We start from the raw sequence: 22,845 nt of genomic DNA on the forward strand, positions 1-22,845 counted from the left end.
ATGTTGGCCAGAATAACCAACATTGAGCTCTCTTCAGCCGAGATAAGGATCTAGGCTGAAGAGGTTGGCAGGAATAACCAACATTTATCTCTCTTCAGCCGAGATAAGGATCTAGGCTGAGGAGGTTGGCAGGAATAACCAACATTTATCTTTCTTCAGCCGAGATAAGGATCTAGGCTGAAGAAGTTAGTAGGAATAACCAACATTTATCTTTCTTCAGCCGAGATAAGGATCTAGGCTGAAGAGGTTGGCAGGAATAACCAATATTTATCTTTTTTCAGCCGAGATAAGTATCTAGGCTGAAGAGGTTGGCAGGAATAACCAACATTTATCTCTCTTCAGTCGAGATAAGGATCTGGGCTGAAGAGATTGGCAGGAATAACCAACATTTATCTTTCTTCAACCGAGATGAGGATCTAGGCTGAAGTGGTTTGCAGGAATAACCAACATTATTCTCTCTTCAGCCGAGATAAGGATCTAGGCTGAAGAGGTCGGCATAAATAATCAACGTTTATGTCTCTCCAGCCAAGATAAGGATCTAGGTTGGAAAAGGTTGAAGACAAACAGAGGAAAAAGCTAATAAACTGGGATGGTTATCTCGGCCAAAAAGTTCCAGACATACCAATTAAAGTTGAGACAAACATAAGCAGGGTATGAACCAGGCACAAAGAATGGAAAAATAGCAGATTTCATTCAAGATTAGAACTGCATTACATGAGGTGGGGCTTCAGCCCGGTTACAAATTCTTATAAAAAGTCAGCATTGAAAGAAATATATATATATATATATATATACAAGTTCAAGCAAAAAGATCATCCAGATCTGCATCCAAGTCAACCTGAGCTTCACCACTCGGTAGCCTGGTTCCAGCAGGAAGGTCGGTCACAGACACATCTTCAATCGTAATGGGCACCGGTGGCTCCACCCGAGCTGACTGGGCAGTTTGGAGATCATAATCATTGGTTACGACTGGGGGCAGTGTTTAGCTCTGGGGAAGCTTCCTCTCCCTCCCATACTTGGAGAATTTTTTGTTGAATAGCATTGGCATAGTCCGCCATGTAGCTCGGAATAAAGTGGGGAGGAGGGTTCTGGAAGACCTCGGTTTCATGGCTAAACCTGAGCTTTGACACAGCTGCCTTCCATCCGCATTTGAAAAAAATATCCTTTGTAGCTTCATATTGTAGGATGTAGATAGCCTCCCATTCTTTGTAGCCGCGGTCCTCAGCTTCGTCCGCGCTTTTTTTCAACTCGGCGATCTCGGCATCTTTTTTCTTTTCAAGCTTGGCCAGTTCGCGCAAATAGCGATCTTTCAGCGCGGCCAAAGCTTTCTGTTTATCCACTTCCGCCGCGTTAACTAACTCGGTGAGTCGGGCATTGTCAGATTCAAGCTCGGCTGTTTTTTGCTTCGCTTCATTTAGCTCGGCCGTTTTAGCATTAGCATCTGCTACAGCTAGCCGCGCTGTCTTACGCAGCTCCAGCACACGCTTATGAGTGATGCGGTTCTTCTGCATGGCCTACAGGAGGGGTAACAATTATTAACAAAAATCGAGCAAACAAATGATGTAAAATAAAAGATGGTTAAAAGGAGCACTTACCAGCACCATTGACTTTGTTGCTGACCGGATGGCCTTGAGCTCGGTCAAATGGTCATGATGCTCCATGTCAGAAGGCAAGCACATGCTCTTAACCAGGTTAAAAGCAAGCGTATGGCATTTGCCTGCCACTACTGAGTCCGTGTTCTTTATGGCTCGATTCTTGTATGTTATTTTTGGGGCCCACTCTGAAGAGCTCCCAGTCAGAATGCACGGGTTCTGGGCTCGGTGGCAAGGTTTGAGGGAGAACGGTGTCGTCTTCATCAACGAGGTGTTGTGGCTCGGTTGAGGATGTGCGAGCACGCTTGCTCGGCCGGGATGACGAGGCTCGGGCCGTTGAAAGGGCCACCACTGCCTCGTTTGTTTGGCTGGCTTGTGGTACTTCAGTTTGAACTTGGCTGGCTTGGGTTGTTTTGGTAATCAATGCCCTTACAGCTCGGCGCTTGGCCATTTCCTGTTCTTCGGTTAAGGGTATAAGGTTAATTTGTGGCAAGTTTGGGTCCAATTTTGGTGATGGTTCTAGGAGAAAGTCAGTTACCCTGACCTTCCTCCTTCCACTGTATCGGTAGGTCGGTTTGAAATTGAGTAGCTCAACCCAACCTCGTTCGCGGTACCGAAGCGCGGCACGAAGAGCGTCTAGGTTGGGATACCGGTATTGTGACCTTAGGTGGTCCAAATCTGCAAAAAACAGAAAGGCAACGGTTAGCACGGTGTGAAAGTTGTGAACAAAAGCAAAAAACAGACAAAGTAAGCCGAGGTATTCATACCTGCTGTTCCTTTATTCCAGTTAATACCATATCCCAGAATCTGGGCTTCTTGATCTTCAAAATTGCCCGAAACCCAGAAAAAGTCGTCGTCATTAACGTCTTTGTTCGGGGTATTTTTTATTATTTTCTCTCGGCGTCTTCTTATTCTTAAATAATACACCCAGCCGTCTTCATTTTGGCCAAGTGAATATTGATGAAATAGCTCGGCTAAACTGAGGTTGGGGCCAAGCCGACGGTTTAGCTCGGCGATGCCATTTATTATCCTATATGAGTTTGTGGAGATTTGAGTAGGACAGAGCCTTGTCTACCAGAAGAATTCACAGAGGAGTGGCTGAACGGGAAATCGAAGACCGGCTACTACAATGGATATTACGGTAAAAGGTACAAAGCCCGATTTTTCCCAGGCGTGGTATCTAGTTCGGCTAGTGAGATGTGGACATCGTCAGGAATGTTGTAGTCCTTGCGGAATTCGGAGATGGCCCATGGGGAGTCTACTAAGAAACGGTATTTACCCATTCAACTTAAATTATGTATAAGTTAGCGTAGTAGCTTATCTCGGTGGTGAGATGACGTTGGATATCTCGGTTGAGCGTGCAAAGGTGTGCCCGGCCAACCTAGTCAAAGTCTGCAAAGGGGAGATAAAAAGTGTTATGCCCAAATAACTGAACCAGGATAAAGAAAGACGGATAAATAAATATAAAACTCTAGATCGGCTAGGTGCGTTGCAACCCTTAGCTCGGTCATAGCACGAGTTTTTAGACCAGTTATTGAGCACTAAGGATCTAAGGTTGGTCAAAACACGGTTTTTAGCTCGGTTATCGGTTAGAATTTTCTAGTTTGGTCGGGGGTGCACTTATCACAGAACTAGCTCCAAGTCTTAGCTCGATCCGTGGTTAAGGCTTCTAGTTCGGTCTAATATGCATCTGTGGCAAACAAGTTCCTATCACTGTCGTAGTGTTGTTTTGGATCAAAAGGATTTCATAACAGATTGATTGGGATATCCAAATAAAGCGTGAGTAAAAAGTATGGGTACCTGGTTTTTGGAGATTCATGTTAAAACTACAAAAGTGTGTTTTGGAAAACATGTGAAATGTTGAATATTCATAGAGTAAAACAAAGGAAAGAGTAGGAGGAGGCATTGAATGAACTTACCAGTATGAGCGTATGCAAAACTTCAGCAATGAAGCCAATGTTGCGATAAAGAGCTAGAACATAAAAAGATGCAAAAGCAGGGGCAGAACGCACGGAGAGTGAGTAAGAGAAGATGAATAGTGAAATGTTGATTCAAGAGTAAAGGGTTTTTTATATAATGCACTAAAATGGGCGAGACTATTCAAAATTTGTGGAGTACGATGAACGGTTGTGACCGCTATGCATGGCCAATAGGAGCTTGCCACATGTCCAAGAGAATAGAAAGCGATTCAGATGTACAACGTTACTGAAAAGACGTTTTTTGACCGGACAAATCGGTAGTCCAGTAACAATTTAGCTCGATCGAGAAACTTTTAGCTCGACTGGTAACATGTAATTCCAAATCATGCAATGCAGATGGGATTAAGGGGCAATTAAGAGGCTAATTTATAAATAAATTGAGCCGAGCTAAGGGAGGGCCTTCTTTAGAAGATGGGCCGCACGTTGGGTCGGGGTAAGGGCTGGCGTAGCTCGGTAGTAAAGCTAAACGAGCTAGGACCAGGTGAAGATCGGGCCGAGCTATGGGCCGAGGTGTTTGAGCTCCGTAGTGTTGGATCTCACCCTTGGTAGCTCGGTCAGAGACTGCTACAGTTAGCTCGGTTTAGACAGCCAAAACCAAGATACAAGGACCAAGCTAGGCGTTGCATTTGAAAACACCGGATTGAGTTTGTCAAAGGGCTAGTGTTAGCTCGACCATACTGTTATTTAACCATGATAGTCATTTCACTTGGCTTGCAGTGACGAGACTCTTAGGAGGACTCTGTTAAGGGAAATAGAGTCCTACTAGAATTGTGCAAACCATCTCACTTGGTTAATAGTGAGTAGGGTGTGTGATTCCTAGGAGGACTCTCATAGGGAGAGTTGGAATCCTACTAGGATTTGTGCCACACAGAATCTATAAAAGTTCATGACAGGACCTACGTTCAGGTATCACAACTTTGATTCTCGAATACACAAAGCTTTTGTCTATTTGTCTATTTTGCTGACTTTGGCATCAGAGAGGTATCTGGCACTCACCTGCTAGCTAGCTCACGTTTGTGTTTTCAGGGAGTAAAGCGACGACGTTTGGAGGAGCGCAAACTTGATCAACAAGATTATACGAGAAGATTATTTCGTGCTCATACAGGTAGTCACTTATACGTTTGGGTTTAATTTTTAGGGATAAAATTGAGTTTCTGCAAATATAAAATTACACATTTGGGCAATCCGCATTATAGAGACTTTGAAATTTTCCTTCATTTTAGAACAAATCCCACATTACGAATAAGAACATTACACTCCAATGTAATACACAAAAAAAAACTCATTAGTGTATTTTTCCTAAACTTAATACTCCAATCAATATAATCCCAAACGTAACACTCTAATGTAATACACAAAAAAACTCATTAGTGCACTTTTTTCAAACGTAACGCTCCAATCAATGTAATCCCAAATGCAACACTTCAATGCAACACATACAAAAACACTAAAAAAAACTCTATAATGCACTTTTCCCAAACATAACACTCACAACTTGAAATTATACATTTGCCTAAAACTTAATAAGAAATTTTTGTACTCATTTTGGAATGATTTGAAGAATCTCGCATTATTTTTTTGAGTTTACATTTAAAAAAATACAGTAAGAAGTTCTGTAAGAACCCACATTTTTATCTTAATCATGTTCATGAGCATTTGTATGATTATGACTTGTTAAGCTTGCATGTGTATGTTGTGACTTGTTTTGCTTTAGCAAGTGAGATCCGTGCCTCGATTTGGAGCCTTGTGATTTGTCTAAGTGTAGTGTACTTGTCTCATTCCTTCCGAGGTCACCCTTAGTCTAGTAGCAGCATCTTGGAACCCCTTGTTGATCTCCGTCCTTGCCTCGACCACGTTAGCCGAGATGTCACCTTGCACCCCAGTGATCTCGTCCTGGAGCGGTATGACCTAGGCCGAGGTGTGGCGCATCTAGGCCAAGATGTGGCACAGCTTAGTCAAGTGTTGTCCTACCTAACCGAGGTCATTGTCACCTTAGTTGCCGAAGTCCTTTGTTAGCTGATGTCACCCCTTGCCGGAGTGTCATTCTGTGTAGCTTGTTAGATACGCCTTGTTGTTAGCCGATGTCCTTGCCCTGGCAGAGAGCCCATACCGCCTTGCTTGTTGAACACCCTTCCACCATGCTTTGTCTGGTCTGTCAGTCACCTTTTCAGGTAGAACCCAATCAGTCGCCGCCACGTGCCTCAGCAGAGGGTTAACCCCAGAACCGGGTATAGAAAACTATCATTTTAGTATCATAAACTTGCCTTGTAGAGAGAGAAGCTCTAGGAGGAAGAAAGAGTTTTAGAGTGAGGAAGTAGATCTTCAAGCTTGATTCCTAGAGATCGAACCGTTGGATCCGCGTTCTAAGGTTAGATTCTCGATCTGCTCATGATGTTCCTTATGTTTATGTTATTTCATTGCATGATTGAAAATGATTTGTAAGCCATGCATCGTTTTGAAGCTCGATTTTAGAAAGAGAAAATGACATTCATGTGTTCTTCAAGAAAGTCTTGTTTGATCCGAAAGCTTGCATAAAGAATCATGATTTTGTGTTTATTTCCGCAAGGATTTCAAGTACGGGTACCCAGGTCCATGTTTTCGAACTCATGTCATGAAATCCCAGATCCCGTAATAACAAGTTATGATTTTAGCATTCGTATTTTTCATGTTTTCACACTCATGTTCTTCATGTTCATCAACAGAGGGAAACCCAGAGTTTCCCGACCTCTTTTCCTTGCATGTGGCCCTCGGGAACACACCTCGGCAAGGAGGTGTGGAACCTCGGCCTAGACCTGATTGGTGCCCAGCATGTTTTCCGAAAACATTTGTGTACATGAGAGACTTGTTTGAAAGCGCATTCAATAGGCTTTGCCATGTGTTGTAGGACTTGGGCTTGTCTCGACCCCGACGTGTGAAGAAACGATGTGAGTGGTATTTTTAATAAAGCTATGTTACACTTGTTTTGATAAACCTTGTTTTGCCTTGTCTTGAAAAGTATTTGATTTAGCATGAAGACTATCCCTATTTTGTATATCAAATGCTATCTTGTTTTGATGACTCGTCTTGAAAGTCCTTAGTGCTAGAGGACTCTAAACTTTCGCAGCACAGCTTGTCTTGACAGTCCTTAGTGCTAGAGGACTCTAAACTTTCGCAGCACAGCTTGTCTTGACAGTCCTTAGTGCTAGAGGACTCTAAACTTTCGCAGCACAGCTTGTCTTGACAGTCCTTAGTGCTAGAGGACTCTAAACTTTCGCAGCACAGCTTGTCTTGACAGTCCTTAGTGCTAGAGGACTCTAAACTTTCGCAGCACAGCTTGACTTGAAAGTCCTTAATTGCAGGGGACTATAATGCAACTGCACTCTTGTCTTGGGAACGTCATCACCCTCTTGTATTAAGTAGATGTAATAACATCCAAAGAACTTGAAAGGCCGGCAATGAACTTGATTTCCCTTTTGATTGTAAAGTATGCTATGTATTGTTTTGTAAGAAATCTTGGATATCAATCATGCAAAACCTTTACTTCTAATATCATTCACTGAGTATCCAAGCTCACCCTCTCTATATATATGTAGGTGATGAACAAGAAGGCATTGAGGCCTAGACGTGATTGCCGATGTGTTTTGGGTGCTTTGCCGACATGTTTTGGATTTGCGTTTTGCATCGTCTTGAAGATTATGCTTCTCGGCTTATGTTTTCTTTGTTTGTTTTTGGCATATGTCGGCTTGAGAAGCCTTTTGGTCAGGATGTGTTTTGTATCCCATTCTTGTTGTATCTAAATTGTAAGACTTGTAAAGATGTTTGATGTATGACATTCCATTGGACTTATGCACGGCTCTCATGGACTATTTAGATTTTGTATAAGTATATATATATTGCTTCCGCACTCGTAAGCCCCATATTTTATACTCTGATTGTGTGTGATTTTTGTAAGACGGCCTTCGGTAACCTCGGGTTACTGGCCATCACGGCACCAAACTACTAGGGGCGGTTTGGGGGCGTGACAGATTGGTATCAGAGCACAAGATCCTTGTAGTACGTTAATCACACACCTTGAGTCCTAGAGAGCCTAGGATTTCCCTTAGAAGAATGTTAAGATTGCATCATATTGCTTGCTACTTGACTATGTGCGCATCGTTTTAGCCTAGACGCTCGTTACTTGCATATGTGTTATCTGTTTAGTTGTTTTAAAGTCTCATCTTGCATCCCCCCCCCTAGCATCATGAGGAGAGGTAGACCCCCGGTTGGCCGAGATCGATCGGAAGACAGGTTGGAGAGATTGGAAAGGTTAGTCGAAGGCTTGGTTCGTGAGCAGAGACAACCTAGGCCGCAGGATACTGGTACCACTTCTACGCATGCCGAACAGACGAATGGCCGATATGCAGCTCCACCTCCTCCAGTGCCACAAGTGCCTCCGCAGCAAGCTTTGTATGGGAACGACACGATAACTCTAATCAGAGAGTTCAAGAAGATGAAACCGCCGAGATTTCAGGGAGGCATAGAACCAATGAAAGCCGAGGCATGGGTTTTAGAGATGGAGAAGTTGTTTGAAGTTTTTCCCAGTACAGACGCCCAGAAGGTATCTCTGGCAGCATTCACATTAGACGACGATGCTCGTAGGTGGTGGATGATGGTCCGAGAAAGCAATCCGGGTTTGACTTGGGCAAAATTTTTGGAGTTGTTCTACAACAAGCATTTCCCCCTCAGCGTCCGAGACCGAAAGACCACGGAGTTTCAGAATCTGATCCAAGGGAACAAGACGGTCGCAGAATACGATCGTGCCTTTACTGAATTAGCGAGATATGCGCCTCATATGGTTGACGACGAGTACCGAAAGGCGAGGAAGTTCGAAAGTGGGTTGCGGGGACCGATACAAGATCGGGTCAATATGCTCAATATGCCGACGTACGCCGGAGTACTGGACAAGGCCATCCTGGCTGAAGCTAACTTGAACCGATACCAGAGTTCAGGTGAGGGTCAGAGGAAGAGACAGAGTTATGATAATCGCCGAGTTCCGTTCAATGCCAAGAAGAAGACGAGTACGGACAATTCCAGCAACTCCAATCGAGAGGGTAACGTTAAGCCGATGTGCGCGAGTTGTGGAAAGCTACATTTCGGGGTTTGTCGTTGGGCAACAGGAGCTTGTTATGAGTGCGGCGAGATAGGCCATCGCGTGAAGGACTGCCCGAAAGCAAGGACCGATGATGGGAGGAGGAATGGAAGCACCTCAGGCTCTGCACAGAAGAATAACGTCGGGGGAATACAGGCGAGGCAAGGCAGAGTTTTTGCATTAGTACCAGGAGACGCTCAGAATGCCGAGGCGGTAGTGTCAGGTACCCTCTCAATTTGTTCTCGAGATGCATACGTATTGATTGATTCGGGTTCTACGCATTCATTTGTGTCCACTATATTCGCCGAGGAGTTGGATAGAGAATTAGAACCCCTTGATTATGTATTATCTGTGTCTACTCCATCTGGGAGAAATATGATTGTTACATCCATTTATAGGGCGTGTATTGCTATGATTGAGAGTGTAGAATTGTTAGTTGATTTGATGCCATTAAACATGACTCACTTCGATGTTATATTGGGAATGGATTGGTTAGTGGCGAATCATGCATCCATTAATTGTGTTACTAAGAACGTCACATTGAAGACCCCAAGTCAAGCCGAGGTCATTTTCCAGGGTAAAGGAGTAGTACCCCCACCTTACTTAATCTCATCCATGAAGGCCTACAAGTTGATCCAAAAAGGATGTAAGGGTTATTTATGCAGTATACTAAGTGATCTGAATGGAAATGTTGAGTTAGCCGACATACCCGTTGTTGAGGAATTCCCCGACGTCTTTCCGAATGAGTTGCCTGGCCACCTTGTCGATAGAGAAATAGAGTTTACTGTGGACGTCTTGCCGGGAACACAACCTATCTCCAAAACACCCTACAGAATGGCTCCAGCCGAACTTAGAGAACTGAAATCGCAATTACAGGAATTGTTGGATAAGGGATTCGTCAGGCCGAGCACTTCACCGTGGGGAGCACCCGTTCTATTTGTTAAGAAAAAGGACGGCACCCTTCGTCTTTGCATTGACTACAGAGAACTTAATAAGGTGACCATTAAGAACAAATACCCATTGCCAAGAATCGATGATTTGCTTGATCAACTACGAGGAGCACGAGTCTTTTCCAAGATTGACCTTAGGTCAGGCTACCACCAGTTGAAGGTTAAAGCCGAGGACATTGAGAAAACCGCTTTTCGGACAAGATATGGCCACTACGAATTTTTGGTAATGCCCTTCGGAGTAACCAATGCCCCAGCAGCATTCATGGACTTGATGAACAGAGTCTTTAAGCCGTACCTAGATGAGTTCGTCATTATTTTTATCGACGACATATTGATCTATTCCGAGAGTGCGAGCGAGCACGAGAACCATCTGAGACTTGCCCTGCAGACCTTGAGAAATAAGAAGTTGTACGCCAAGTTAAGTAAATGCGAGTTTTGGCTTTCCAGCATTTCATTTCTAGGACATGTGATTAATGAAGACGGTATATCAGTTGACCCTAGTAAGATTGAAGCCGTTGTGAATTGGCCGACGCCGACCAACGTGTCCGAGGTTCGTAGTTTCCTGGGTTTGGCAGGTTATTACAGAAAGTTTGTGAAGGATTTCTCGAGGATTGCAGTGCCATTGACACAATTAACGAAGAAGGGAGCAGCTTATGAATGGACCGACGAAAGAGAATCAGCTTTCCAGGAGCTGAAGACGAGGTTAGTTACAGCACCAGTTCTGGTACTACCATCAGCTAATGAAGAATTTCAGATTTACAGCGATGCTTCACACAAAGGTTTGGGTTGCGTTTTAATGCAAAAAGGTAAAGTTATAGCGTACGCGTCTCGTCAGTTGAAGCCCAATGAAAAGAATTATCCTACCCATGACCTGGAGTTAGCTGCCGTGGTTTTTGCTCTGAAGATCTGGCGTCATTACCTGTACGGAACATCTTGCCAAGTTTTCACCGACCACAAGAGTCTGAAATACTTGTTCACCCAGAAAGAGTTAAATATGAGGCAGAGAAGATGGCTCGAGCTGTTGAAGGACTACGACATGCAGATTCAGTATCACCCAGGTAAGGCAAACTCCGTAGCCGACGCATTAAGCAGGAAACTAGTCGGAAGTTTGGCGTGTCTGGCAACGGTCTCAGCGGAACCGACAATCGTTGAGGAAGTGAAGAACAGACAGATGGAAGATAAGTTCCTAAAAAGGGTAATTGATGAATTCATCTCCAAGCCGAGGCCAAGTTACACAGTGGAGAATCAGGTGCTTAGGTTCGAAGGAAGATTGTGTGTAGCTGACGTACCAGAGTTAAAAAGGAAGATTTTGCAAGAGGCTCATAGTTCCAAGTTTGCCATTCATCCAGGGAGCACCAAGATGTATCGGGACGTAAAGCGGACCTTTTGGTGGCCAAACATGAAAAGAGAGATAGCCGAGTTTGTATCTCAGTGTCTGTGTTGTCAGCAAGTGAAGGCAGAACACCAGAGACCAGCAGGACTTCTTCAACCCTTGTCAATTCCTGAGTGGAAATGGGAGCACATCTCCATGGATTTCGTAGTGGGCTTGCCGAGGACGCAAAGAGGTATGGATTCCATTTGGGTTATAGTCGACAGGTTTACTAAGTCAGCTCACTTTTTGCCAGTCAAGACTACATTCAATGCCAACCGACTTGCCGAATTGTACATGAATGAGATCGTTAGGCTTCATGGTGTGCCGATGTCCATTGTGTCAGACCGAGACCCGAAGTTCGTTTCTAGATTTTGGCAGAGTCTACAAGGAGCCTTGGGAACGGAGTTGAGATTTAGCACAGCCTTTCACCCCCAGACCGACGGACAGACAGAAAGAATGATTCAGACACTCGAAGACATGCTTAGACTGTGCGTGTTGGATTTCCAGGGTAGTTGGGAGTCACATTTGCCATTAGTAGAGTTCGCGTACAACAACAGTTACCAAGCCAGCATAGGCATGGCACCGTATGAAGCTTTGTATGGAAGAGAGTGCAGATCGCCGATATGTTGGACTGAAGTAGGAGACAAAGCTCTAATTGGCCCCGAGTTGGTTCAGATGACAACTGAAAAGATCAAACTCATTCAGCAGAGGATTAAAACCGCACAGAGTCGACAGAAGAGTTATGCCGACCAAAGAAGGAGGGAGTTAGAATTTGAAATTGGGGATCATGTGTTTTTGAAAGTTTCGCCGATGACAGGAGTTTCGAGATTTGGGAAGAAGGGTAAACTTGCACCCCGATATATTGGGCCATTTGAAATTCTTGAGAGGGTCAACACCGTTGCTTACAGACTTGCTTTGCCACCAGATTTGAGTCGAGTCCACAGTGTGTTTCATGTTTCGATGTTGAGGAAATATATCCGAGACCCACTGCATGTAATAGATTATTCCAGAGTTGTGGTTAATGAAGACTTGGGCTACGAAGAGAAGCCGATGAGAATTATCGACAGACAAGTGAGACAGTTGAGAAACAAGTCGATATCAATGGTGAAAATCGAATGGGAGAAGCATTATGGCGGGGAGGCCACATGGGAAAAGGAAGAGGAGATGAAAATCTGCTACCCGGAGTTATTCGTAGGTCCAGGTAACTTAAGTTTGGGGACCAAACTTCCTTAAGGAGGGTAGACTGTAAGAACCCACATTTTTATCTTAATCATGTTCATGAGCATTTGTATGATTATGACTTGTTAAGCTTGCATGTGTATGTTGTGACTTGTTTTGCTAAAGTGAGATCCGTGCCTCGATTTGGAGCCTTGTGATTTGTCTAAGTGTAGTGTACTTGTCTCATTCCTTCCGAGGTCACCCTTAGTCTAGTAGCAGCATCTTGGAACCCCTTGTTGATCTCCGTCCTTGCCTCGACCACGTTAGCCGAGATGTCACCTTGCACCCCAGTGATCTCGTCCTGGAGCGGTATGACCTAGGCCGAGGTGTGGCGCATCTAGGCCAAGATGTGGCACAGCTTAGTCAAGTGTTGTCCTACCTAACCGAGGTCATTGTCACCTTAGTTGCCGAAGTCCTTTGTTAGCTGATGTCACCCCTTGCCGGAGTGTCATTCTGTGTAGCTTGTTAGATACGCCTTGTTGTTAGCCGATGTCCTTGCCCTGGCAGAGAGCCCATACCGCCTTGCTTGTTGAACACCCTTCCACCATGCTTTGTCTGGTCTGTCAGTCACCTTTTCAGGTAGAACCCAATCTGTCGCCGCCACGTGCCTCAGCAGAGGGTTAACCCCAGAACCGGGTATAGAAAACTATCATTTTAGTATCATAAACTTGCCTTGTAGAGAGAGAAGCTCTAGGAGGAAGAAAGAGTTTTAGAGTGAGGAAGTAGATCTTCAAGCTTGATTCCTAGAGATCGAACCGTTGGATCCGCGTTCTAAGGTTAGATTCTCGATCTGCTCATGATGTTCCTTATGTTTATGTTATTTCATTGCATGATTGAAAATGATTTGTATGCCATGCATCGTTTTGAAGCTCGATTTTAGAAAGAGAAAATGACATTCATGTGTTCTTCAAGAAAGTCTTGTTTGATCCGAAAGCTTGCATAAAGAATCATGATTTTGTGTTTATTTCCGCAAGGATTTCAAGTACGGGTACCCAGGTCCATGTTTTCGAACTCATGTCATGAAATCCCAGATCTCGTAATAACAAGTTATGATTTTAGCATTCGTATTTTTCATGTTTTCACACTCATGTTCTTCATGTTCATCAACAGAGGGAAACCCAGAGTTTCCCGACCTCTTTTCCTTGCATGTGGCCCTCGGGAACACACCTCGGCAAGGAGGTGTGGAACCTCGGCCTAGACCTGATTGGTGCCCAGCATGTTTTCCGAAAACATTTGTGTACATGAGAGACTTGTTTGAAAGCGCATTCAATAGGCTTTGCCATGTGTTGTAGGACTTGGGCTTGTCTCGACCCCGACGTGTGAAGAAACGATGTGAGTGGTATTTTTAATAAAGCTATGTTACACTTGTTTTGATAAACCTTGTTTTGCCTTGTCTTGAAAAGTATTTGATTTAGCATGAAGACTATCCCTATTTTGTATATCAAATGCTATCTTGTTTTGATGACTCGTCTTGAAAGTCCTTAGTGCTAGAGGACTCTAAACTTTCGCAGCACAGCTTGTCTTGACAGTCCTTAGTGCTAGAGGACTCTAAACTTTCGCAGCACAGCTTGTCTTGACAGTCCTTAGTGCTAGAGGACTCTAAACTTTCGCAGCACAGCTTGTCTTGACAGTCCTTAGTGCTAGAGGACTCTAAACTTTCGCAGCACAGCTTGTCTTGACAGTCCTTAGTGCTAGAGGACTCTAAACTTTCGCAGCACAGCTTGACTTGAAAGTCCTTAATTGCAGGGGACTATAATGCAACTGCACTCTTGTCTTGGGAACGTCATCACCCTCTTGTATTAAGTAGATGTAATAACATCCAAAGAACTTGAAAGGCCGGCAATGAACTTGATTTCCCTTTTGATTGTAAAGTATGCTATGTATTGTTTTGTAAGAAATCTTGGATATCAATCATGCAAAACCTTTACTTCTAATATCATTCACTGAGTATCCAAGCTCACCCTCTCTATATATATGTAGGTGATGAACAAGAAGGCATTGAGGCCTAGACGTGATTGCCGATGTGTTTTGGGTGCTTTGCCGACATGTTTTGGATTTGCGTTTTGCATCGTCTTGAAGATTATGCTTCTCGGCTTATGTTTTCTTTGTTTGTTTTTGGCATATGTCGGCTTGAGAAGCCTTTTGGTCAGGATGTGTTTTGTATCCCATTCTTGTTGTATCTAAATTGTAAGACTTGTAAAGATGTTTGATGTATGACATTCCATTGGACTTATGCACGGCTCTCATGGACTATTTAGATTTTGTATAAGTATATATATATTGCTTCCGCACTCGTAAGCCCCATATTTTATACTCTGATTGTGTGTGATTTTTGTAAGACGGCCTTCGGTAACCTCGGGTTACTGGCCATCACGGCACCAAACTACTAGGGGCGGTTTGGGGGCGTGACAAGTTCTTTTGTGTGTTACACTAAAAACTTTTTTTTGAGTGTGTTATGTTTGGGAAAAAATACACTAAGGAGTTTTTTTTTTAGTGTTATGTTGGAGTGTTGCATTGGAGTGCTATAGTTTGAAATTATATATTTGCTCAATGCTTATTAAGGAGTTTTGGTACTCTTTTTGAAATGTTTGAAAAATATCATATTTCAAGTCATTTTTGTACTCTTTTTAAAATATTTGAAAAATCTCACATTTTAAGTTATTCCAAATAAAAAAATATTCCCATATAAAAATTTATTCCAAATTTGATTATCATAGATTGTGTATTTTACCTTTCTAGAAAAAAAAAAAAAAAAGAAGAGGAGGAAACATAATCGATAAATTCAATTTTCAAATAATATATCAAAGGTCAAATTATATTAAACCCCCTCAAACTATCGGCTATTTACACTTTACCTCCTAATGTTTTAAACCCAACAATTACCACTCTCAAACTATTTAAATTTGAACATTAAGTCCTTCTGTTAGTCATTTGTTAAATATTTGGATGAAAAATTATCAACTGTTGTGTACATCATGATTATATTAAATTTTTTGACCAAATTACCCTATTTTATGTTTTGTGAAAATTTAATATAATCATCATGTGCACAACACTTGATAGTTTTTTATCCAGATATCTAACAAATAACTAATAAAACGATTTAATGTTCAAATTCAAATAGTTTGAGGGGGTAATTGTTAGGTTTAAAACGTTAGGAGGGTAAAGTGTAAATGATCGATAGTTTGAGGAGGTTTAATATAATTTTCCTATATTAAATCTACATTTCCAACATTAATGGGACTAATTAGTCTATATGAAAATTCTTAAGATTAAACGAATCATTATTCTTTAAAATGAGATTTATAAGTAAATTTTCCAAACACTTTTTACTCTCTTTTTTTCAAATTTAAAGGCCACGTTTGTTTGGTGGATTAGGTTAAATGAGATTGGTAGTGAGAGGATAGTTAGTGAAGAGATTGTTAATGTGAAAATTGTTAGTGAGGGGATTAAGTAAAAATATGTTTGTTTTGATAATAGTGTAAGAGATGATTAGTAATGGGATTGTTAAATTATTTTTATATAAAATAAATTAATTAATTATTTCTATATTAAAAAAAAAACTAAAATAGACATTAAAACAAACAGGTGCACTTGGTAAAACAAATAAAATTAAAAAAATAAAATTTTTATATAAAATAGGCTCAATCCGCTCATTATTTTCTTAATCTCACCCAAAATTTAGCTAAGCTAATCCCCTTATCAAGGGGATTACTAAACCCTTCACACTAGCAATCCCCCTCCCAAATCAATACCAAATAAACTATAGGTGAGACCTACAACTATATCAATCTAATCTGGCCACTCACGCTGGTAAACAAAGCCAAAAAGTGCATTCCTTATTTTAGGAACAACAATGATTGAGACTCTCTTTTTTGAAGATCCTCACAACTCCCTTTGGATCTCAATCATTGATGGTATGGATCTCACATATACATGAGTAGATCCCCACACATACATCAATATCTGAGATCCAAAGAAGGTATGAGAATCTCAAAAAAAATAGGGTCCCAAGCATTTTTCTCGTAGGAAACAATGGGTGTGTTTGGTTTAGTTTTGAGAGATAAATTTTTAAAAAAAAATTGAGGAAAGAGTTTAGAAATTTTTTTAGTTTGTTTAGTTATATATTTTATGAATAGTTTTGAAGTATGGGAGTTTAAGATGATTTGATATTCAGTCCCGATTCATACCTCTAATTTACCTGCTCTAAACGTAGCTTTAAACAGGTGGCACCCAACAAGGAAGATGAAGCACATTTGCACGTATAGTGCGTGTGCTTCACGCACTGTGTAAAAAAATTAAAAATTAAAATTCCGCTCAAATGTAAAACAAAGGTAAAACAGAGTTACAGGGATATTTCAAGGTCTTTCCAGATCTACGAGTTGTAGAGCTCTCCTCTTCCGTCCCTCTCCTCCACCGTCCGGTGTCTGGTCCCTCCACTGTCCGGCGTTCACTGTCTCCCTCTTCGTCTCTATCTTCTTCTCTCTCTCGCTCTGAAAGCATTTGCAGATCTATCCTCCCTCGTTCCTCTCCTCCACCGTCCGACGTCTTCTCCATTGTCCACCGTCTGGCGCCTTTTTCCTCTCAGATCTTCGTCCTTACTGTGTCAGCCTCAGGACAGGCTGCTAGCGACATGGTTGGCTGGAAAAGTTGAGGACATTGCTTGTTTTTTTTCCTGTGGTTGTAGTGACAACTGGTTGTACATGTATGTATAAATGATAAGTATTGGCAAAGCTTTCTGGTTCTGGGTTGAAGAACAATGACTCACTGGATTCAACAAAAAGCAAAATGTTTAATTTTATTGCTATATTAGCTGCTTTGTTTTGTTTTTCCACAAAGAGCAAAATGTTTAATTTTATTGTTATCAAAGTCAGAATATTTCTTTAAGGAACAAAATGCAAAATGATTCATACTTTATAAGGTGAAAGATGATTTACCGATAAGAATGGAATGAAATGAAGTCGTCATTTTTCATCTCCGTGAAGAATAATTATTCATTTATGATATTAATGCTTTTTTCATAATTTTTATAATAAACCAAACAAAATCAATATTCTACTGTGAATTATTATCTGAAAAAACATTCTATTGTGAATGATCATTTCACTACCCTTGCTCTTATGAACTAAACACAACCATAAATCATTAATATACTTTCACCATCATAATGTGATTAATGGGGTTCAAACTGGTAACCTCACACCAAAGTTCTTATGCTGCAGAATTCTTATCTTCTTAAAAACACATCATATTTATATCAACATTCATTGCCTTTCGCACCAGTCAATTGTAACAACTTTTTATTCCATTCTAAACCAATGCTTCCTTGATACAATAAAAAACTTGGAACACTAACAAACAGAGACTTTCTTTGAATTCACTATAACAAGCAATAGTTCAAATCCACTGTTTCTTCCACAGCTGTCGACCCAGTTGGCTTCCTTGGGATTGCAAGTTGGTAGTTTGGGCTGATCAACGTGTCCTGCTCAGGCGGTAGGAATTCCTGGCCCTGCTATTGATTTTGGCAATGGGATTTTGTTCTTGTTCCTAGCCAACTCCAGCAGAACCTGATGCGTCGTTGGGGATAGCAGATTATTGACTTTTCAAATCAAAATACTAGCAATAATCTTCTACTCATTTTTGTTTTCCTCTGAAGAAAATCTAGATCTGAAGATGTTTCAAACCTACGAACAATGGTATATGAATAAACACTGTTGAATAAACATCGTTCGATGGTTTGGGCCGCTCTTTGGAACGGAGACTCGGTCGACAACAGAAGATACAGACTTGATCAGCGGTTGGACAGAGAGTCGAGAGAAGACAGAGAGTCCTCCTTAATCCGGCGGGACTGACAAGAAGTTGATCGTCGGGAGGATCGAGGGAGACAGAGAGGCTTGTAGACAGAGTCAATCGTCAATGGGGTTCGAGTAGAGCTACTCTCCGTCGGGCAGTAAGAGGTCGAAGACAGCAAATAGAGAGAAAGAGAAGAGAAGGTTTTGAATATAGAGAGAGATGATTTTGAAAATAAATTGAAATTTGAAATCAAGAATGAGAAAGACAGAAATGTGAGTTAGAGAACGTGTTGCCACTAACGTGCCACGTCATTAGTGCCCGTGCTAGAGCTCTGAAGCATTTTTGTTTGACATTTTATTGTAGTTGAGTAGATGTGTGTCAAAAAAAAAAGTGAATGAGAGAGGAGAGAGAAAAAATAATTGATTGATATGTAAAAAAGAGAAAATAATTTTGAATTTTTTTTTCAGAACCACTAAACTAAATATATATATATATATATATTTTTTTTTTTTCTAAATTTACTCTCAAAATGAAGCGAAACAAGGCGAATAGTTCTTCACCTACACAATTTTCTCTTACGTAATTGTCACAAATCAGGTGACAAAGTAAAATTTTAAAACACCTAAGTATTTCCCAAGTAAAGATCCACCTACATATCTCCAAAGCTCATCGTCTCAAAACTTGCTGAGATCCCTTCACCTAAAGTAACTCTTTGAATATTTCTAGAGAGAGAAAGTTAGAGAGAGAGAGAGAGAGCGCCCTCTTCCTACCCCCAAAAACACCATGGCAATGTCAGGAGCTTCCTCTCATTCCCTCCTCCTCAAAAACCCTAATCTCAACCTATTCAACAACTACATAACCACCACAACCCACCTGAATGCCTTCCCACTGAACCGCCCCAACAAACCCATCTCAGTCACCTGCTCCACCGCATCCCAAATCCGGGATCGCCCCTCCGCCGCCTCCCAATCCCAAGATCGCGTCTTCAACTTCGCCGCCGGCCCCGCCACCCTCCCTGAGATCGTCCTCAAGAAGGCCGAATCCGAGGTCTACAACTGGCGTGGCTCCGGCATGAGCGTCATGGAGATGAGCCACAGAGGTAAAGAATTTCTCTCCATTATCCAAAAAGCAGAGTCAGATCTGCGAACCCTCCTCCAAATCCCCTCCGATTACGCCGTCTTGTTCTTGCAAGGCGGCGCCACCACCCAATTCGCCGCCATTCCTCTCAATCTCTGCACACCCGACGACCCTGTTGATTTCATTGTCACTGGGTCTTGGGGAGACAAGGCTTTCAAGGAAGCCACAAAGTACTGCAAACCCAGTGTGATTTGGTCCGGCAAATCTGACAAATACACGAAGATTCCATCTTTTGATGATCTTCAACAAAACCCACACGCCAAGTATTTGCATATTTGCGCCAATGAAACCATTCACGGTGTTGAATTCAAAAACTACCCTATTCCCAATAACAAAGAGAGTCTTTTGATTGCCGACATGTCTTCCAATTTCTGCTCAAAGCCGGTGGATGTTTCCAAATTCGGATTGATCTACGCGGGTGCCCAGAAAAACGTTGGTCCATCTGGGGTTACAATTGTGATTATCAGGAAAGATTTGATTGGGAATGCTCAGGAAATTACTCCAGTGATGCTGGATTACAAGATCCATGCTGAGAACAATTCGCTCTACAATACCCCTCCTTGTTATGGGATTTACATGTGTGGATTGGTGTTTGAAGATCTCTTGGCTCAGGGTGGATTGGTGGAAGTTGAGAAGAAGAACATGAAGAAAGCTCAGATTCTTTACGACACCATTGATCAGAGCAATGGGTTTTATCGATGCCCAGTTGAGAAATCCGTGAGGTCTTTGATGAATGTTCCATTTACTTTGGAGAAATCTGAATTGGAGGCTGAGTTTATCAAGGAGGCTGCGAAGGAGAAGATGGTGCAGCTGAAAGGGCATAGATCGGTGGGAGGAATGAGAGCTTCGATATACAATGCTATGCCTTTGGCTGGAGTTGAGAAGTTGGTTGCTTTCATGAAGGAATTTCAAGCGAGGCATGGTTAATTCTGATGTTGTTCTGGTAGAGAAATTTATTTTAGTGTTTTGCTTTGTTTGCAATTTGATTTTTGTTGCATTTTTATGTTTGTTGTTCTGTTTTTTGGGCATACCTTTTAGGTTGTTTTTGGGAATGTTGATGATGTATCCAGTGAGAAGAATTTACTACTCAATGTGATTTGTCCCTGGAAGATTATGATTAATGTCAGGATAATGGTTCTATCCTATGTTATTTTCATGTATGAGTTATATTGAGGAGTATTTTGGGAAGGTGATTATAATTAGTTTTTAATAAGTAATTTTTTTGTGAGAGAAAAAGTGAGTTATAATCTTATAAGTAAATTATAACTCACTTCTCAAAAGGAACTGAATAACAGAATTTTGAAGAGAAAATTTATTAGGAAAATGATTGAGAGCCCTAAAAAAGTTGCCCCTAATACCCCTAATTTCCAATTAAGAAAATGTTTTTTTTTACCCGAAATGGAATTTCGAGCCATTCGGGGCTCTCCATTTCGGGCCCTCAATCACCGCCCAATTTATTATTGTTACAGGCATTTGCCATTTGCCATTTTTCATTATTGTTTTTGTTTATTAGCTCATCTCACATTGAAAATGGTTTAGCTTCCGTTTGGAAAATGAGTTGATTTTTTGATTTTTTGATTTTTTTGGCATTTTAGCCTGGGCTAAAAATTTGATTTGGGAAGAACTTTTTAGTTTTTTTGACTTTTTTTGTGAGAGAATAGTATAATGATTATGGGTTGGATGTGATGTTTTGTTTTTTGTGGCTAAAATAGCTTATTTTGTCTTTTGTGGCTAAAATAGTAAAAAAAGCATACTTTAGTTCTTCCCAAACGGACCCTTATTCGGAAAAGCAATATATGATTTCTTGTTTTTATTTTTGGGGGAAGGGTCAGGTTTATTTTCAGTACAAATGGTGTTGTTAGATTTGTGAGATTTATTGAAGGTTTTATTTTGATAATTTTAATTGTTTAATGTGTAAAGTTCGTTAAATATTTTATTTTTATAAAAATTTATGTTGATTGAATTATGATAGTTATTTAATTGGATCAGATTTTTGTTAATAATTTATTTTAAAAATTATATTTATTATTGATAGAAATTTGATCTGATCAATATAATTTTTTATGAAGTTAACACTCAACAAATTTTACACATTAAATAATTTGAGTTATCAAAATAAAATTTGTGCACGCTCCAATCAAATTCCAGACCCAAAAAAAAGGGCAAATTATATATACCTCTCGAGGTTTAACAAAATTATAGATATCTCCTGAGATTTGAGAAATTACAAATATCCTCTTGAAGGTACTATTTGTATAACAAATTATGGAATAAATTATTATAAAAATATAAATTTCAGAGGACAATTTGTTATGAAAATATAAATCTCAAGAAAGTATATGTAATTTCTGAAATCTCAAGTGTATCTGTAATTTAGTTAAATCTCGAGGAAGGTATAAGTAATTTTTTTTAAAAAAAAAAAAAAAAAAAAAAAAAAAAAAAAAAAAAAAAAAAAGCCTAGCCCTCGGAGAAACTACCTTAAAGTGGGTTCAGAAGATGTAAACAAATCCGTGGGTAGGTAATGTTTGAAATTTTCCACAGCATTGACGAGTGAAAAATATATTAGGATAAATTACATTGATGAGCCGTGCGTCAGACCCCAGTGGGGTAGGAGTTGGCGAAAAATATAAATAAAAAATAATTTTTTTTAATCAATCATACGCGACCCCCATACCTCAACCAGGGCCCGAAGCTTTTTCCTTACATTGATAGCTCTTGAAATTTTTATTTAATATAATTTTTTTATATTTAAAAAATTATATTTATTTTTTTATTAGATTAAAATAACATATTTATCTTTTAATCTTTATATATATTAAATAATAAAATATTATTAATATTTTATTCATGTTATTTTAAAAGAAATACTAATAATCACCTTTTTTTGGTTTAATTCACACAAAAAATTAAAATTTTTTATTTTTTATTTTTACTGAATTTTTTAAACATATTTTAAGCAATTTTTATTATTTTTATTTTTTAGATACACTTGATTTAGATATATTTAAGAAGTATAATATTTTATGATTTTTTTTTAAATTGGGTAAATTACATTGACACCCCCTGGAGTTTATGTTTACTACAGTTCTCCCCTCACATTTTGAAAATTACATCTCCCTTCCTGAGGTTTAAAGTTTTATTACAGATTGCTCCTTTAGCAATTTAATTTTTTTAAATACCAATTTTACCCTCACTGGGTAAATTACATTGACACCCCTCACATTTTAGAAATTACAATCCCCTCCCAAAGGTTTAAAGTAGCATTACCAATTGCTCCCTCGGTTTGTATTAGTTGAAAAAAAAAATTATTTGAAAAAAAAATTAATTGAAAAAAAATTTTGTTAGTCAAATTTTTAAATTTCTGTTTAAAAACCAACGTAAGATAAAAATTACACTGACACCCCTTGAGGTTTATGTTTATTACATTCGAAAGATAAAAATTATATAAAAATGATAATTATTTCTTATTTCTTATTTCTTAACCAAATTAATTTTTAATTTTTTTTAAAAAAATCTAAAAATCAAATCATACAAAACCTAAGAATCTTTTGATAAGTCATTTCTTACGTTGGTAACTTATTTAATTATTTGTTAATTTTACGATATTTTTACCATCTGAGGCCTGTTTGGTACCTATTTCGTTTTCAGTTTTCAATTTATATTTACAGAAATTTTAAAAACTGTCATAAAAATTTGT

The 22,845-nt window shown here is 40.0% G+C and overlaps 1 protein-coding gene and 1 long non-coding RNA gene across 2 annotated transcripts; one reads left to right on the forward strand and one right to left on the reverse strand.

Moving 5' to 3' along the window:
• Positions 1-17,505: 17,505 nt before the first annotated feature.
• On the reverse strand, positions 17,506-18,283 carry LOC145790469 (uncharacterized). The gene is made up of 2 exons (XR_014329214.1): positions 17,903-18,283; positions 17,506-17,785 (listed from the first exon to the last, which is right to left on the reverse strand). It is a non-coding gene; the product is annotated as an uncharacterized LOC145790469 (long non-coding RNA).
• Positions 18,284-18,537: 254 nt separating this feature from the next.
• Positions 18,538-20,291, forward strand: LOC114308277 (phosphoserine aminotransferase 2, chloroplastic). Its single transcript, XM_028253835.2, has one exon. It carries the CDS (start codon positions 18,795-18,797, stop codon positions 20,073-20,075), a length of 1,281 nt encoding a protein of 426 aa, XP_028109636.1. The 5' UTR covers positions 18,538-18,794; the 3' UTR covers positions 20,076-20,291.
• The last annotated feature ends 2,554 nt before the right edge of the window (positions 20,292-22,845 follow it).

Source organism: Camellia sinensis, chromosome 1 (assembly GCF_055761805.1).
Source record: "Camellia sinensis isolate YWXY chromosome 1, ASM5576180v1, whole genome shotgun sequence".
NCBI classification, from domain to species: Eukaryota; Viridiplantae; Streptophyta; class Magnoliopsida; order Ericales; family Theaceae; genus Camellia; species Camellia sinensis.